The sequence below is a fragment of the Ostrinia nubilalis genome, chromosome 20, assembly GCF_963855985.1.
Source record: "Ostrinia nubilalis chromosome 20, ilOstNubi1.1, whole genome shotgun sequence".
Taxonomy (NCBI): domain Eukaryota; kingdom Metazoa; phylum Arthropoda; class Insecta; order Lepidoptera; family Crambidae; genus Ostrinia; species Ostrinia nubilalis.
In genome coordinates this window covers 2,286,348-2,305,084 of record NC_087107.1, presented here as the reverse complement: position 1 = coordinate 2,305,084, position 18,737 = coordinate 2,286,348, and the positions used below count along the sequence as shown (strand labels likewise).

The 18,737-nt window shown below is 38.0% G+C and overlaps 1 protein-coding gene across 1 annotated transcript; it reads left to right on the top strand.

Moving 5' to 3' along the window:
• The first annotated feature begins 3,846 nt into the window (after window positions 1-3,846).
• LOC135081456 (alpha-soluble NSF attachment protein) lies at window positions 3,847-18,402 on the top strand. The gene is made up of 6 exons (XM_063976152.1): window positions 3,847-4,056; window positions 5,469-5,665; window positions 9,180-9,259; window positions 10,305-10,490; window positions 11,930-12,103; window positions 15,313-18,402. Exons 1-6 carry the CDS (start codon window positions 3,965-3,967, stop codon window positions 15,460-15,462), a joined length of 879 nt encoding a protein of 292 aa, XP_063832222.1. The 5' UTR covers window positions 3,847-3,964; the 3' UTR covers window positions 15,463-18,402.
• Window positions 18,403-18,737: the final 335 nt, after the last annotated feature.

Below are 18,737 nucleotides of genomic sequence, written 5' to 3'. Positions count from 1 at the left end.
ATCTTTTGTCTATTCTACCCATATTCTGTAAGTAAAATAATAAAAAGTTTGAAAAGAAAGAAATTACAAGTCCGATTTACCTATACAAATAAATTAAAAATACTTGCGGATCAAAAGTACTCAATCATACTACAATTTACGAAAAAATCACGCGTGACGCATATACGTCAGTGGGCAGTCAACAACAAAGCACGACTGATTTATGCCATTTGATGCACCCGATTTTATAGTATTTTCAAATTAATTTTTCATTTGAAGATTGAAGATAGATATTTTTTCTTTTTCACACAATAATAGTACTATGTTTCTTCTTAAGTATAAAGTAGTTTATGTTGCCAAATGACTTTTAGATTATGAGATGTGACCTGTTTTCTTGCAGTAATTTTCTCGAATTTTGACTATCTTAGACATGATAAAAATGCATTTTAATGAATTAAACATCAAAATTTTCTCAATACACTTTCTTCTTCAGGGTATGCTTATTCTAATGAATACATTCTATCTTCTTACTTAGAAATAAATTTGTTGTAATATTAGTTCAAAGTTGTGCCTTCGCGAGTTACCTGGAAATCGGGCTTTCGAAATTCGCTGTTTTCGTAGGCAAAAATCCAATTTGAAAGAGATTTTGTCAATAGACATTCCGTAAAAACGTATGATAATTACGATGATATAAGTCAAAAGAAGCTATAACAATAAATTATATGACTAAAATCATTTCGAAATCTGCCAAATTCTCGATTTCTGCATGAAAAATGTGACAACGCTCTTAATGTGCGTTTATTATTTTAATTTTGCTGATTTTAGGAAATGTGTGAAAATATAACTGTTGCTTATCGTACAAATAACAGTCATAGAAACAATACTACAATATAATGTACCAAGATACTCATTCTAATGCTAGATTATTTAGTTAATTACATAACAAGAGCCAATGTTCAATGCGTACTTCACTGATTAACATATCACACCCACAATATCTAAGATATCATATATTTTTGTTAGGAGTGGGTTTCTGTACTCGACTATCTTAAGATCTACTTATATTCTATTGTTGTGTTTGTCAGAACACTCCTGCAATACAAAGCTTTCAAAGTGTATCTTGTTGGATCGCAGATAGTGGCGGTTGATTATTAAAAGTACAATAAAGTTTAAAATTGTTTTATTTAACGTTGTGTAAGACCCAACCAGTACATGTGGGATTACCCCACTTCTTTAAGAATTGAGTAAATAGTAGCTTCAACTGCGATGCATGGAGACAAATCTACTAGGAGTCCACCATGAAGGTATAAAAATACTTCTAAATTAATTTCAAGGATTACGATCCCAACCAAGGAATAGATGGAGGGAATGCACCTGATAGGTATCACACTTAACCAGGATCTAAAGGCCCGTATAGGACCTTCTGTTCTATAGACATCTGTCTAATTTGTGCTTCCGATATTGTCTACCCCACGACTAGGGTATGCAAAACCGAAAGTTTATCAAAAACCGATTTTTTTTTCGATTTCCAAGAAAAAAAACCGGTTTTCGGTTTTTAATCGGTTATTATCGTTCTATTTTTTTTTTCAATCAACTCGTAGTTACATACAGCGATTTGTTACGTCCTGTCCGTTTTGTGTTAGATTACATTATTTAAGAGAGGGTTATAACAGTTTTGATAAATTTAGCTTATTCATTAGGCATTATAGGTACATAATGCATAATGAATAAGCTAAATTTAACTCAAGGGATGGTAGTTTATCTCCATTGCAATTGTACGTAATAATTGTTAACGAATACGTTTTTAAAATTCATTACTCTGTCGGTTTAGTATTTTGTTAATTACCACCATGTACGTAATGTACATCAAAAACGTATTTGTTTACAATTACGATTGATTTAAGCAATATCTTAAATTAAAAAATAGAATAAAATGTAAAAAGCTTTATTTGTGAACGTTAGGTGGTATTTCTGTCAAATTTCAATACACTAAGTACCTATTACAGTAATAAGCTTCTGCAGATATCGCAAATAAATGAGATTCAATGTTCAAAACAATTCAGAAATAAAAACTGTTCAATTCACTCACACATAGGTTAATTATTCACTGCAATAATCACCAACTATCTGAATCGCGGGGTGGGTCATGTCAGGTGGCGGCAGTGGTCTCGAACGTCAATGAGCGAAATCGGTAGAGTTGCCAACTAAAAATCGGTACATATGTACCTAAAATCGGTATATGAAAAAAAATACAATTTTCAATCAAATTGCTATATTTACCAAAAAAAGTTCGCTTATTATTGTAATATAACACCATAAAAATCAACTTATAACATAAAAAGAGAAGGTTTAACATAAAAATTAGCGTAGAGATTTGATTGGGCACAAAAAACGGAAATCTTACAAATTAAATTATTTATCATAATGTTTCGGATCGTACCAATATTCTTTGGCCATAGCCGCAGTAATTTTTAAATTAATTTCTAAGTCATAACAATTAGCATCCATGAAAAGTCGTTTTGAATGCAGTAGGTTAGTGATTGACTCAGTAGACAGCCTATTTCTCTGTTTTGTTTTCATTCATTCTTGCTGTAAGGTAATTCCCCGTAACATTACAAAAAAGGGTTGCCAGCACAATTTTGTGAAATCGGTAGAAAAATCATTGCATTTCGGTATTTCGATAAAACGGAGTCCATTTCGGTAGAAATACCGAAAAATCGGTAGGTTCGAGACCACTGGGTGGCGGGCGCGGGCGGTATGAGCACAGTATATATATTTATCTACTTTGGTATGAGTCTTAATAATAATTATCGGGAATTCCCCGTTCAAAGGTAAACGACGGAGTAACCAAGTGACAATGTTGCCAAGTTATAAATTGTAAAATAACCAAATATTCGTCAAATATCAAAATACCCAGGTTATATTATAATAAAATGATATTGCTTATTTATGGAATTTGTTACCTGTATACAGACAGAAAAACCGATTTAAATCCGGGTTTCGATTTTTAAAACCGGTTTTAGAATTCGTCGAAAAAGGGCGGCTTTTCCGATTTTTCGGTTTCCGATTAACCGGTTTTGCATTCCCTACCCACGACACTACTGGTAGTGCAATATAGTCAGAAGGGACTTTTTTTACCGCCTCTGTGGTCTAGTGGTAAGATCACCTGCTTCAGACGCAGAGGTCCCGGGTTCGATTCCCAGTTGGGGCAGCAGATTATTCTGTTCGGTTTGGTTGGTGGTAGGGCTTGTTCTAAGTTCGCCTGGCTAGCTGCCAGCATCTTACTTAAGTCTGTCGCCATAACAACAATGTTAACAGCATTATTGTGTTCCGGCAGTTAGAGGTAAGATAGCCAGTTCCTCCGTGGTTGAGGATTCCGGGTGAAGCTCGCTTCCACCTTCGGCCTGGTCGTCACTTACCATCAGGTGAGATAGAGGTCAAGAGCTTCCTCGATGTGGATAAAAAAAACTTGTATTTTGAGTTTACGACAGTCTGTTACAAGATAAGTAAGATTGGATAATTTGTATAGCTAAAAAATTGGGAAAACGGCCCGTATCACGCACACTTCCATCAAGAAATCATCAGTGGTATGAGGTTCGATTCTCGCCCAGGTGTAGGGACACATCGCAGTAAATGCCGGGATAATGCGCCCAATTAAGCTGATTAACCAACGATATAAGATTATTACATCGGAAAGCACCTAGGAGTAGCACACGCAGTTGTAGATTTAAACTGGGTGAAAAGTAAAAGCATTTTTTTAAATGGAGAATAAAAATCTGGTACAACTTTGTCTATGGTAGAAAAAATTATGAATAAATGAACGCATCTGAAATGACAAAATTTTTCAATATGGCAAGACTGAATCAATCGATGACAGCGACGGATTTTCACACTTCGGCGCTGACGACATTTTGTCAATAAATTGGGAATATTGTTGGATTTTGTTGATTTTGTGCTTAGTGAATAGTGTTAAAAAGCCACAAAGATGGCAGACAATGAACAAAAAGCAATGCAGTTGATGGCGGAGGCGGAGAAAAAATTGAGTTCTTCAAAATCGTTCCTGGGGTCACTTTTTGGGTGAGGACAATGACTTTCTCATATTAATTGTTGATATTGGCTTAATTATCAGCTCCTTGAACGTATTAAAGTCATCATGTTCTTTACTCTGCCTCTTCATTGTAGTTGTAAACAAAAAAAATGATTCCAACCAAGATTTTGCCTAATTTTCATCTTAGTCACAAGATTTCCTATGGATAATTTCAATTTGCTTGTTAGTTTACTCCTTTCATTATGTTTACATCATCTCCATAAATGTATAATACTATTCATTGTAGTTGTCAGACTTAGTAGTATTTGAAAAACCATTTTAGAGACAATGATGTCATTAATTCTTAGTGCACTCTTAATTGATAGATTAATTGACCTCTAATCTTGTTCTAACCTACACCAACATCTTCCTATTGTCAAAGGTCTCATAACTACTTATAACAATGGTACAGCAACTTACAATAATCAATAAAAAACACACACCAAGCCCCTCTCCCTAAACTTTCACTTTTATGCAGAAAGCTATGGCTATGTGATGACTAACAGCATGTTGTATTTTACTTTTTTGTTGTACAATAAGCCTCAGTAATGTATGTCCAACTATTTTAATTTCAAGGCTTTATTGAGTACAAATCTTGATGTCTTGAGCTTTCATCATTGATTGTTGTTACTAAATTATGGAATGCTTTGAACCAGGGTTCGAGGATATATATCAAGGGATATATATCAAGATATATATCGGATATATATCCGATATATATCAAGCCGGTTTTGATGATATATATCAACTTTTAAAATTTGTTACTGTATTTTTACTTTTTGACATAAGAATTTTATTTTTTTAGTTGTTTTTGCCGTATTTAAAAGAATATTTTATGTTTTTGCTTTATTTGTCTGATTTTAAGGTTTAAAAACATTAAAAACATGTTTATGTAGCACATATGCAATAGTATTCATGAATAATACAATAAAATAATAAAATGGCTTTCATACAAAATTGATATTATATCAAAGTTGATATATATCGGATATATATCATAAATATCCGATATTTTGATATTTATAATAAATATCGGATATTTTCGAACCCTGCTTTGAACTGAACCCAAACCCACATGACTAATACATACTACATGTATTTATAAATAATATAAGCAAAATTCTTATTATGATTATTAAAGTTTATTTTGCTTAAGCCTTTAAAAGACAGTGGGAATATTGTTCCCACCATATTTTGTACCTTATTTGCTTCAGGTCAAAAAACAATGAAAAATTTGATTATGTTATGACTGATAAATGGTTAAATAATAATCAATGAGTCTAGATAAGATTAGTTTTAAACGTTAGTAATCCATGTGATTCACACATCTAATTAGAAATATTTGCAAAAGATAAATGAATCTTGTATCTTCAAATATTTAATCATTATTTTCCAACAATAGAGGCTCGTCAAAAGTAGAAGAAGCCGTGGACTGCTACCTCCGAGCAGCGAACCTGTTTAAGATGGCCAAGAAGTGGGCGCAGGCTGGCAATGCTTTCTGCAGCGCCGCACAACTGCACCTCAAGGCAGGCGTTCGTCACGATGCTGCCACCAACTTCGTAGATGCTTCCAATTGCTATAAGAAGTGCGATCCTAATGGTAAATATTGTTTTGAATTATAGCATTGTAGTATAAAAGTTTTAAACAGTATTATGATTTAAGATGTCATGTGCAGATAACCTTACAAACTAATAATCTTTAGGGCTAATAAAATACAAACAATCTTGATCAGGAAGTTCAAAATAAGACAGTTAGGCTGTGTTGCACCACCTAACTTTGACCGTAACTATGACGATAACCAGTGCTTTCTGTATGGAGTTTGACAGATTTTTGACGTTAGTCAAAGTTAAAGTAATATGGCGCAACCCAGCCTTAAAATCATACCAGCATTTATAATGAATAAAGCTAATGTCCTAATGGCATTTAATTATTAAAACAACAGATAAAATAGAAGTGTCTGATAATACATCATTGGTAATTTTATCTAATACATTATTATTAACCTTCCTGTTAAAGAAGGGTTTTTTGCCAGTTTTAAGTAGGGTATTCTATGTTAATGCACTTACAGAGTGTTGTTTATATCTGACATAGGTAGGTATTTATTATCAAAATAGGAAAATGGGTGTGGCCAGATAACCAAATCTAAAACCAGGGTTTAAGATCTGAATTTATTAAATTGATTAATAATAATAATTTGCTGTACAAAATCGAAAGTCTATTTTATATCAGTAATCGCGTGTTCTGATAAGAATGATCCAGTATGATCATGGTCACTAGTGTTTACATGCTGTTGGTGTACTGAGCTTATCTTTTGCAATGTGGACTGTGTACTTTTTAGGGGGATATCTCACTGAGATGCCTAGTTTATTGTTATGTAATAAAAATATTTGGACATGTTAAAACAGCGTCATCTAGGCCCCAAAATCTAGGTCTGCAGGCCTTAAAAATTAGTTTATTCTAACTATAAAGCACAGTTTATGATATGGGCCTTCTAACCCAATGATGTAAGCCTCAGACTGCCAATTCAGGATTCGCTAAGAAAACGCTAATTCGATTCCTGTCTAGGTCTATACTACACTCGGCATCAAATAAATCGCACCTCCCGCGACAAGCACTTTTCAAACGTATGCATCCCCACTTCCTACCAACATTGGTACCATTTGAAAGCCTAGTTCTAAGCTTCATTTCATTAAAGGAAAGGTTTTTACCCCAAAAATGTGTTTTTAGAAGGATCCAGAGTCACTTCTTCAAAAAACAGGTAGTTACGCTAAGCCAACTTTTATGGCTATAAAACTGTTAAGTTGGGATTAATCGCTATCCATCTGTTAAAGAGGACACGTGTGATCATTATTTCGTTTTACAACCACAAAATTTGGTCTAATTGATCCCAGAGGTGAGCCCAAAGTGAGGTCTTTTTTCAAGTCACATTTATGGTATATGTTAATCATTTATTAAGAAATTAAATGTGTTTTTCTTTAAGGATATTTATTGGGCTTTCAAATAACACCAATATTGTTGGGGCACCATGATTGTGTCAGAAGAAAATCTTTAAAGTTCGCGTCGCGGAAGGTGCGGTTTATTTGATGTTGAGTGTATTTTTAGTTAATAAAAACTTATTAAAATGACCCAGAGCGGCGTTCACCACCCGCACCCGTGATCTCCGTATTAGTCCGATAGCCACTAGACCAGTGCCCCGATTACGCTAATTTTTAACGTCTCCAATACAGACGCGCTTCTTCGATTTCTTCGATTCTGCGATACGGATTTGTCAAAACAGCTGTCGTCCGGGCACGTTTAAGATGAAAATTTTTAGCGTAATCGGGGCCCAGGTTACATGTATAAATGAACAATAACCCTAATAAAGGATGTTTTCACTATTACATAATCTAGTCTAGCTTTAAGCAATTATTCCATATTCGACGCACACGTCTTTTGAACGTCTGTCATGGCTAATGGCACCGCTGTTTTGAAATATTTCTGGGATAAATCAATACTCCAGCAATTACTTAACACAGGCCAAGTTTTTCTCAACTGGAAACATAATAAAGCACAAAGTAGCTTGCGCCAAAATCCCAAAGCTCAAGCAGACACTTCGCTTATGTATCGATTCCAAATACGGGACTGTCGTCAACTCTCGAAGTCTCGAGGGATTCAAAAAGCAATGAATAACGTATTTTATGTCATTGGCATGGTATCCCAGTGAGACATGACCTATAAACGTAATGTTTGATTAGGTGTGACTAACAAGTAAATTTTGCAAACATGGGTTAGATTAGTTCATGAATTTTATTCTTCTTTCATAGAAAGCTAGGTTTATCCATAGTTTCTATGCTAAATATTTTATATCATATATGCAAGAATATCATAAACAACAGCGTTTGTTATAGATAGACAGAAGTTACTGTACACAATTTTATCTATTCGAAAAAGCCGCATACAATGACCACATATTTATTTTGAAATCAACTGGGGGCGTGAGTGAACGATCAGCAATTCAGCATGAGTCAAAATAATGTCGAATACACATTTTACAGGCAGTGATATAATAATTTAATTACTAGACATCCAATTATGACCATTAACTAAGCTAGAAGAAACAATTTTATGTTACATTCGATCTAGTATTCTAGTAGCACATTTTTAAAGAACGACGTAATAAATATCGGCATTTACTTACCAAATAGAGTACAGCGACTCCATTGTGTTGTAATAAAACAAAACAATAGTTTTTATCGCGGGTTTCTGCGTTCTTGTTAAAAATATGCGTGTTAGAAACAAATTATTCAAACGTTTTGTTGGTAAACAGGCACATTCTAAATTATCTTCTTTCAGATAACATTTTTATAAATGTGATGCTTATTCGTTTTTCTGGTCTAGTATTTAAAAGTCTTCAATTGATTCCCATATATTCTAAACTCTTTATTTATTGTATCCGTAGTGTTACAAAGGTGGTAAGGTATTACATATTTTAGATACAATTACGGACCGTGTCGGGCACAGCCCTTTTATTTCTTAAACTGTAAATGACATAATTATTTGTTGCTAACTGCCTATAAAATTACACTTGCAGTGAAAAAGTGACCCTTAAAATGTAAATATGAAGTCAATGATCTTTCTTCGTTCAATATTTATGTCGTGACCTTATTTTTTGACAGCATGACCGAAAGGTCGTCCAAAACTGCGTTGTATGTTATGCAAAGAAAGCTTCTTGAACTAATAACCTCTTTAAAGAGTAGTGAGTAGACAGAATTGCACTTCAGCTAGAATGATAACGGAGTGTGACTGGAGTGTAGACTATAGATGAAATGCGAATGAATCGGATTACAAATTAGCGCAATCGGGGTGCTGGATTCAAAAGCAATACTAGCACTAGCTTAGCGTTTTATTTTCAGCAGCATATCAGAATGACCTAAGTGCATCATTACTGTTCTAAGACTTTCCGGGAAACTATTAAGTTATCAAGCTAAATACTCCTACATAATATTTCCAAACAAACATAAGTATGAACTTACATACGTAAACATAGTTTAAAAGGCCAATTACAAGATATATTAATGTAAGAGTTTACCCATATGCTTCATGTTTCTATATCAATGTATGACTGTATTTGCAGAGGCCGTGTCGTGTCTGCTAAAAGCGATCGAGATCTACACCGACATGGGGCGATTCACCGTCGCCGCTAAACAACATCAGGTAATATCATATCAGGTAATAGGCTAGTTTCCTAAAAAAATTTTTTTAGTCCGTCATGTTTAATATCAAAAAATATTGAACACATATTTTTATTTGTCAATCTAACAAATAATTACATAGTTATGGTGCGTTGAAGTTCCGCACGACGTCACAACGTGCGGCACTTTTATGCACGCATTGACGTCACGGGCCTCTTCTTATGAACTTTGGCGCGCTTTATCTCTTTAAATTTAACTGACGGACTAATTAAAACTCTTGCTTTTTGACCCAGGAAACATCCCTATTATTTAATAGAACTGGAGAGAAATAAAATACTCTACATTTTACTATTTATGAAGGCAGGGTTATTTAAGTCGCACTTAACTTTTTTTGAGTGTTATTTTTAATTGAACTCAAAAAGTAGTTCTCATTTTTGGCCAGAACTTATCCATTACACTATCTAGACCAGCGGTTCCCGAATGGTGGTCCGCGGAACCCTGGGGTTCCGTGGAAAGGCTTGCGGCCTTCGGGTTCCGTAAAAAATATTATCCCACGTTTCGTGACCGACGTTGTTCGCTCGCACGGACTTGTTTACGCACAAGGGAGGGGCAGGGCGTGCGGGCGGAGTAGTAAAGGGGTTCCGCTAGGAAAAGTATAATCAATTAGGGTTCCTTGGCAAAAAAAATTGGGAAACCCTGATCTAGACACACTATACTCTCTCTCTATGATTTCTTTGGTTTAAGGATAACTTTTTTAACGACAACAAAATGTAATTAAGTCATGACATGAGACTCTTTTATGATGATAACGTTGTCTATTGCATTTTTTTACTATCAGTAGAAGACAAAAGTCTGATTAGCAGTCATTTTGTCTAGTCTCTACGCTCTAAGATTCAGCAGACTTCGAGTTCGAGTTTTTTCTAGCGAAATTTTATCGCCAAGCTATATTCCAACTGCCCCTTTTTAAAATACCGCTCGCTGAGCTGTAATACTACACTGGTTACTGGTACTACTGTTTTAGCAAACATTTGTAGTAATAGTAAACAAGATATATTACTTCTTTACAGAACATCGCCGAGCTATATGAGACAGAGTGCGTGGACCTCGCCCGCGCGATGCAGCACTACGAGCAAGCCGCCGACTACTTCCGCGGCGAGGAGTCCACGTCGTCGGCCAACAAGTGCATGCTCAAGCTGGCCCAGTACGCCGCCCAGCTGGAGCACTACGACAAGGCGATACAGATCTATGAGCAGGTAAACAGATTTTACACGTAATAACGTGCGATACACCCGTGAAGTGTAGTTAAAATGGAGCAGGCACACATAATATGTGTGCCAATACACGCACTAAATGTTATCAAAATAGAGCAGGTACACACATTATACACGCGCTAAGTGTTGCTAAAATAGAGCAGGTACACACATTATACAGGAGCTATACACGAGCTTAGTGTTGTTAAAAAAGAAAAAAGTTTAAACATGTAAAGCCGACTATTTCCGCGGCGAGGAGTCCACGTCGTCGGCCAACAAGTGCATGCTCAAGCTGGCCCAGTACGCCGCCCAGCTGGAGCACTACGACAAGGCGATACAGATCTATGAGCAGGTAAACGTGTGATAAATGTGGATAAAATAGAAAAAAAAATGACTAAGGACCTCCTATGAGCAAGCCACCGACTGGCGAGGAGTCCACCTCGTCGGCCAACAAGTGCATGCTGAAGCTGGCCCAGTACGCCGCCCAGCTGGAGCACTACGACAAGGCGATACAGATCTATGAGCAGGTAAACAGGTTTTACACGTAATAAGTGTTGTGAAAATAGAGCAGGTACACATTATACATGTGCGATACACGCGCTAAGTGCAGTTAAAATGGAGCAGGTGTACACATTACACAGGTGCGATACACACGCGAAGTGTTGTTATAATAGAACAGGTACACACATTATACACGCGCTAAGTGTTGCTAAAATAGAGCAGGTACACATATTATACAGGTGCTATACACGAGCTTAGTGTTGTTAAAAAGAAAAAAGTTTAAACATATAAAGCCGAATAGCCGAGTACGCAGCCCAGCTGGAGCACTACGACAAGGCGATACAGATCTATGAGCAGGTAAACACTGTTCGTGTGTTTCAGCCAAAAGACGTCCACTGCTGGACAAAGGCCTCCCCCAAAGATTTCCATAACGATCGGACCTGCGGTGCCCGCGTTCAGATACTTCCTGCGACATTCACCAGAATGTCGGACCGCCTGGTGCCTGCCCACATTACGGGTCGCCATTCGAGTACTTTTCTGCTCCAGCCGCTATCAGCTCTGCGAGTTATTTGACCCCCCACATGATTTAGAACTTTGATTTTCTTTCTTGCTCCTCATTTCTGATTCGATCACGCAGGGAAACTCCGATCATAGCACGCTCCAAGGCCCTATGGGGGAACTTGATGCCCGTTTTCACCATTAATCCCTAATTTTTAAGTTACACCTGTGGTAATGCTTCAACTACACGCGATGGCGATCTGCACGCGTTGGTGTGGTAGCTTACACATAATGACGAATTTTGTTTTCATAGGGGTCACTTAAAAATGAGGGATTGATATTGAAAACGGGAATGAGCCTTAGAGGCCTATAGTTAACAATATCACCGTTGTATTTTGTCGTCATATTTTTCGTTTGTCGCTAACAATGCCGTATCTTTTCAGATCGCCAAGTCGTCGCTAGACAACAGCCTGCTGAAATACAGCGCGAAGGAATACATGTTCCGCGCGGCGCTGTGCCACCTATGCGTCGACATCCTCAACGCACAGCACGCCGTGGAGAAGTACTGCGGCCTATACCCGGCCTTCACCGACACCCGGGAGTGCAAACTCGTCAAGGTGAGCTACATTCCGGCTGAGCTACAGTACAGTGAGCTACAGGCCGGCAGAGCTATAGTACTGTGACCTATAGACCGGTTGAGCTACTACAGTGAGCTACAGGCCGGCTGAGCTACAGTACAGTGAGCTACAGGCCGTCTGAGCTACAATACAGTGAGCTACAGGCCGGCTGAGCTACAATACAGTGAGCTACAGGCCGGCTGAGCTAGAGTACAGTGAGCTACAGGCCGGCTGAGCTACAGTACAGTGAGTTACAGGCCGGCTGAGCTACAGCACAGTGAGCTACAGGCCAGCTGAGCTACAGTACAGTGAGCTACAGGCCGGCTGAGCTACAATACAGTGAGTTACAGGCCGGCTGAGCTACAGTACTGTGAGCTACAGGCCGGCTGAGCTACAGTACAGTGAGCTACAGGCCGGCTGAGCTACAGTACAGTGAGCTACAGGCCGGCTGAGCTACAGTACAGTGAGCTACAGGCCGGCTGAGCTACATTACAGTGAGCTACAGGCCGGCTGAGCTACATTACAGTGAGCTACAGGCCGGCTGAGCTACATTACAGTGAGCTACAGGCCGGCTGAGCTACAGTACAGTGAGCTACAGGCTGGCTGAGCTACAGTACAGTGAGCTACAGGCCGGCTGAGCTACAATACAGCGAGCTACAGGCCGGCTGAGCTACCGTACAGTGAGCTACAGGTCGGCTGAGCTACAGTACAGTGAGCTACAGGCCGGCTAAGCTACAGGCCGGCTGAGCTACAGTACAGTGAGCTATAGGCCAGCTGAGCTACAGTGCAGTGAGCTACAGGATGGCTGAGATACAGTACAGTGAGCTATAGGCCGGCTGAGCTACAGTACAGTGAGCTAAAAAGTGGCTAAATGGGTTCAAAGGGCAAAGAGCAAGTGGTCCAGTCTTTAACGAACTGATTATAATAAATAATTATGAACATATTGTCTACACCATGACCTAGAGATAACTGTTAACGTTAACATTTACATACATTGACATTTAAATTAAATTGAAAATTTGAGTTTTTAGCTTATTGAATCATGAAGATAAACTTAATGACCACATATTAATATGTATTGTTAATCGGCTTAACAGGGCAATATTTGTTTGTTCTTATTCATAGAAGATTAACCTTTTTAAGGTTTGTTGAAATGAGGATCATTTCGATTTTTAGCTGTGAATGCAGATTTATAGGGCTAAGAAATCCTTAATACACAGTCCAAAAATTTTTGTTCTACGACAAAAATTGACGAAGTTATGGCCAAATTACTAAAAAAGTTCACTGACCGCCCGGCGCGGGGACGATGACGTCACTATATCCGATCCGAACGCTGCCGGCGTACTGCGTGGATAGAAAATATTTTTTTCTAGCCAAACTATCAGTTTTAGAGCAAAACTTGTAATGACATTTATTCATCAGAATAAAGTAAGCTATCGATAGGTAATTTTAAAAAATAGAAATTGTGAAAAATAACGCAAAAAATCCATACGCTCATACGATTCAATGGAACGCAGAGACGCGATTGGGGTCTCCGCGGTGGTATATTTGGCGATTTATTCAAATAAAGTGTTCATAAGTGTTGTCTTCTTCCAAGTAAAATATAAAAATGTATAAGTATTAATTTATTTACTTCTAACAATAAGGTATAGCTGAGGCAGATACACTCTGCCTAGGCTACAAGACATTGCTATGAAGATCATTTCGATGTACACGCAATACCTACCTGTTATTTAGTTTTTCTGAGTTAAACCTACGTACCTACCTATCTATTCGCCGTTCCCATGGGCGGGCCAGCTGCTGCAGGAAAGGACAGCTGCTCCCTCCTGGAAATCTATTTAATCTTAGCCTAGAAGTTGGGTATGACTCCCCCGCCCCCCTCCTCTCCCCAGGTCATAAGCTGGGCATGACTTCCCCCTCGGCCAGAAGTTGGGTATGATTTACCCCCCCCCCCCCCCCCCAGGCCCAGAAGCTGGGTAAGACTTGCCCCTCCCCCCAGGCCATAAGCATAAGCTGGATATGACTCCCCTTCGGCCAAAAGCTGGGTACGACACCCCCCCAATGCCAGAAATGCCAGAAACTGGGTATGACTTGACCCCCCCCCCCCCATCCCTCCAGGCCAGAAGCTGGGTAAGGCTAGACCCTCCCCCCAGCCTATAAGCATAAGTTGGGTATGACTCCCCCTCGGCCAGAAGCTGGGTATTACATACCCCCCCCCCCCCAGGCCAGAAGCTGGGTATTACATACCCCCCCCCCCAGGCCAGAAGCTGGGTAAGGCTAGCCCCTCCCCCCAGTCCATAAGCATAAGCTAGGTATGAATCCCCCTCGGTCAGAAACTGGGTATGACTTGCCTCTTCCCCTCCCACCAAGGCCAGAAGCTGGGTAAGGCTTGCCCCTCCCCCCAGGCTATAAGCTGGGTATGACTTATCCCCCCCCCCCCCCCCACGCCAGAAACTGGGTATTATTAGCATCATATTATGTATTATTATATTTATGTTCAATACAAACAATCATTAAGTTACACTCACCCCAACCGCGTCTCCGCATTGCATCGAATCCTATGAAAATGTGGTTTTTGGACATAGCGATACTTATTTTTCACAATTTTTATTTTTAAAAATTACTGGTCGAAAGGTTACTTTATTTTGATGAATAAATGTTATTAAAAGTTTTTTTCTAAAACTGATAGTTTAGCTGGAAAAAAATATTTTCCATCCCAATAGTACGCCGGCTGCGCTCGATTCGGATATAGTGACGTCACGCGGCCCTGCGTACGTTGACTTTTAGCGGCAAAAACGGCCTATGTTTATTACTTAATATCTTCGTAAGTAATGGTCCGATTTGGATAATTCAAAAAGATATATCTTTCTTATGTCTTAAAGATTAACGTAGATACTAGTTTTATTGAATTTTCTACAACAGTACTGATCCTCATTGTAAAGACAAAGTCTAAAACTTAGAAAGTAAACAGCAGAACCGGTCTTTATGGAAATACTTGGAGGAGGCCTTTGTCCAGCAGTTGACGCACTTTGAAACGAACGATATTCAGGTGCTTTTATATCTTATGCCCGTTTTCATCATCAATCCCTAATTTTTAAGGGACCCCTATGGTAATACATAACAGGCATTTTGTTCTCATAGGGGTCACTTAAAAATTTGGAATTGATGGTGAAAACGGGCATTATTCTTATTACTGATTTTGTCAACAGGAACTAATCGAGCATTTAGAGGAGCAGAACGTGGACGCGTTCACCGAAGCTGTGAAGACATACGACAGTATATCCCGACTGGACCAGTGGTACACCACCATACTGGTCCGCATCAAGAAGCAAATCAACGATAACCCCGACCTGCGCTGAGCCGTCATCGCCGCGTGAGTCTTGTCTATGCCCGTTGTTTATTGTTTCGGCTGAATACTTGATTGATCTTGAACCGTTTAATAGTCACACACCACAAAACATGTATTACATCTGTGGTATTCTTACTACTTCTAAGGCCAACTTTCCACAGAAACAGAGAGGAGATGTGATGTGGAAATAACGAAATCTGATTGGTTATTCTAACATCTCTCCGCTTTAGTAGATATTAGTTTATATTATAGACAGAACAGACGGTGAAACGCAACTGCAACGAAACTGCAACTTTCTGATGATTCTGATGAATGAAACTGAAAGTTTCAAACTGGTCGCGTCATGTGTGGTCTCTCAACGGACGCTATGGCAGAAACTTAGATGCAACTCAAAGTAACTAGCAGTTGCAGTTTCGTTGCAGTTGAGTTTCACCGTCTGTTCTGGGCCTTAGTGGTCAGTAGTTGATATTACAGTTTGATGTCATGTTTTTTCGAATTCAATTCCAATTTCCCTTCAACTTGACTCATTGAAATGTATTATTATTTTACTTTACCGATTACTTAAGTATACAATAGTATTTTTGCGTGAAAAGTAGAGTAGTATCGCATTAATAGGTGATGGATAAATGAAATATTATCGGTATGGGTTGGTGTCAAATGATTATACGAAAGAGTGGGTTATGTATTATGTAGATTTGTTGGCAATAAAGTTACTGAAGAAATTCATGATATTATATCAACTGTTTATCTTATTAATAACTTAAACTTTTCTAAATTAATCTATAACTGTACAGTAACTTCATTGCCAAGAAATATCTTTGTGTAAAATGCGATACAAAACACCTACAAGTAAATTCAATCAAAATTATAAGCAATAAAAATTCAAATTATTTATTTGGTAGTAAAGTAGTTAAAATTTAAATTGGCAATTTGTGAAGGAGTTTTATGTGAGCAACTTAATTGATTGATTGTTAAATATATCGATAATCGGATATTCGTTTGAATATGCTCAAGTATTTCTCGCTGGAATAACGGACAATGTGCGCAGGCATACGGCAATATATTTCCTTTTTATCGTACCTCTGTAGTTCATTATGCCTATTTCAATATAACAGTTAGGCGTACGCGGTTCTTTGTAACACAATTCAATTATTTTTAACACTATACAATTGTTTTAATACTATTCAATTGTTTTTGTCATATTTTAAAGTTTAAAGGGCGGTTTCAAGGGGCACACGTGGACGGTACACGTATGTAGTTTAGAATAGTTGAGTACAGGGTGTAAGGTACAAAGATTCCTCTTTACACCCTATATTTTCTAAGTGGTCTAACTACAAGATATGATGTATCGTCGCTTAATTAGTAGAGAACGTTTTTCTATTGTTAAGGTTTTCTATTATATCAAATATTTATTTAAAATACTTATTTTAGTCAGTCGATGCAGTATTCTATTTCAAAACGAATGAAGCTGTATTAGTCGAAACTTGATATGGATCAAGACTTAAAGGTCGTCTCTTGCGACAGTTTTAACAATATGTCTATAGACCTAAAAGGAACAGTGACATCATTTTACGATCAGATAAGTATTCTCAAAAGATTTTGTTAATATTTAACCTTCTTTAGTATATCTCTAAGCTCTATTTTCACTGTATTAGTGTGACAAAGAACCGTTCTAGTATTCATGATTAGGTGATAATATTGTAGCGTAGTGGCACCAATGATCGACACTTTAAGGAGATATTGGGCTTCTTATTAAGATTAAAGGTCATTTAGTCATCTTTAAACCAAAAGTAACGATTGAGCATGATAAGGTATATTCTTGAGATAAGAATAGGATGTATTATTTTTATTAACTATACACGGACTAGAAAAAAATCCCAAAAAATGAAAAAGCATATAAATCTCCAATCATCGACACCGAATCTCCAGTAGTCAACACCCAGTCATCGACAGCTGCCACTTACCGACACCCAGTTATCGACGATCTCCTTTTTTGGCAAGTACTCGACCAGGTTTAGGACGGAAGCTCTGCCAGTCCTGGCTGGTGTACTGCCGGTCGACTTAGAGGTACAGAAGCGTGCGGCTATGTACTTCGCATCAAGGGAAAATATACCTAACCTCCGATTTCTTAAATAGCCGCGATCGTTCTAAAATAAGCCGATTATTTGATTCCCGAGAAGTCGTTGAAGAGGAATTACTTAATGAATGGCAAAAAAGATGGAATACGTCAGTCAAAGGGCGTCACTTATATAATTTCTTCCCGAATGTACGCGAACGTCTAACTAGGCGATGGTTAGAAATCGACCATTGCTCGTCGCAGTTCCTCACGGGGCATTGCAACTTTAAACATAAACTTCACTAATTCAAACTAGTTCCGTCTCCTTTTTGCGAGTGTTCCACTAATGATGTCAGTCATGAGCAGTCTGCCCATCATATTATCTTGTGGGAGTGTTATCTTTGGAAACATGAACGTAATTTAATGCTTAATTCAATACAACATACCTACATCTGTTTCCGCAATTTATTACACCGATCTTGTCGCGACAAGGAAAAATTTCCGTGCTTTGAAGCGATTTCGTGAAAAATATTATTGGCAGGTAGTTGCTAATTGCTCATAAGATAAGCCCCCTTAATTGATATTTATTGTCCGTGGTGCATAATCTTTTCTTAAAGGGTTTAAACCTTTGTTTGTCACCTGTCATCCGCTTTGCAATGGAGGGAAGTCGAACCTTAATTTCGAACTCCTCCTATGTTCTTCTGAATAATTTCGTTGCGGGTCCAATGACAGTTTAACTTTCCCCCGGGACAAACTTGACCTTCATTGGTTGGGTTTTTGTGGCGGTCAAGCCGTAGATCCTGGCTACACAGGAGTTGCAGTGGTGGGAACGAGAAGTGGGAATAGTCCCGATTTTAGTTAAAACTGTGCTCGGCCCCATTATACAGGGTGGAAACGAAAAGTGATCTCGCTCGATTATTTCTAAACTATCTATACAAGATATCGAAAAACTGGTTATTGATCCTGAAAGTGCTTCACGAGCTCTTTCAAACAGTATCAGTAATAGCAAATAGGTTACAGAATTAACTGGATCTATCCGAAAATTCAATGTTTTCAGGCTTCATACTAAATGTATGCAAGCCACACAATATTAGAAGTTTTAATTTTTTTTTATTCAATAATAAACACTTAAATTGAACTCCAAATTGCATTCTTATTTAGAAAACATTGGTTTTAGGCTTTACTTACTATAATATTATCAAGACATGAGTGCCATGACTGTGGCAGTA

What these genes read in the sequence shown, in the direction of transcription:
- LOC135081456 (XM_063976152.1), top strand. Translation starts at nt 3,965, where the DNA reads ATGGCAGACAATGAACAAAAAGCAATGCAGTTGATGGCGGAGGCGGAG. An exon ending in TTCCTGGGGTCACTTTTTGG is followed by an intron (nt 4,057 to 5,468) that starts GTGAGGACAATG and finishes TTCCAACAATAG; the next exon opens with AGGCTCGTCAAAAGTAGAAG. An exon ending in CGATACAGATCTATGAGCAG is followed by an intron (nt 10,491 to 11,929) that starts GTAAACAGATTT and finishes GTATCTTTTCAG; the next exon opens with ATCGCCAAGTCGTCGCTAGA.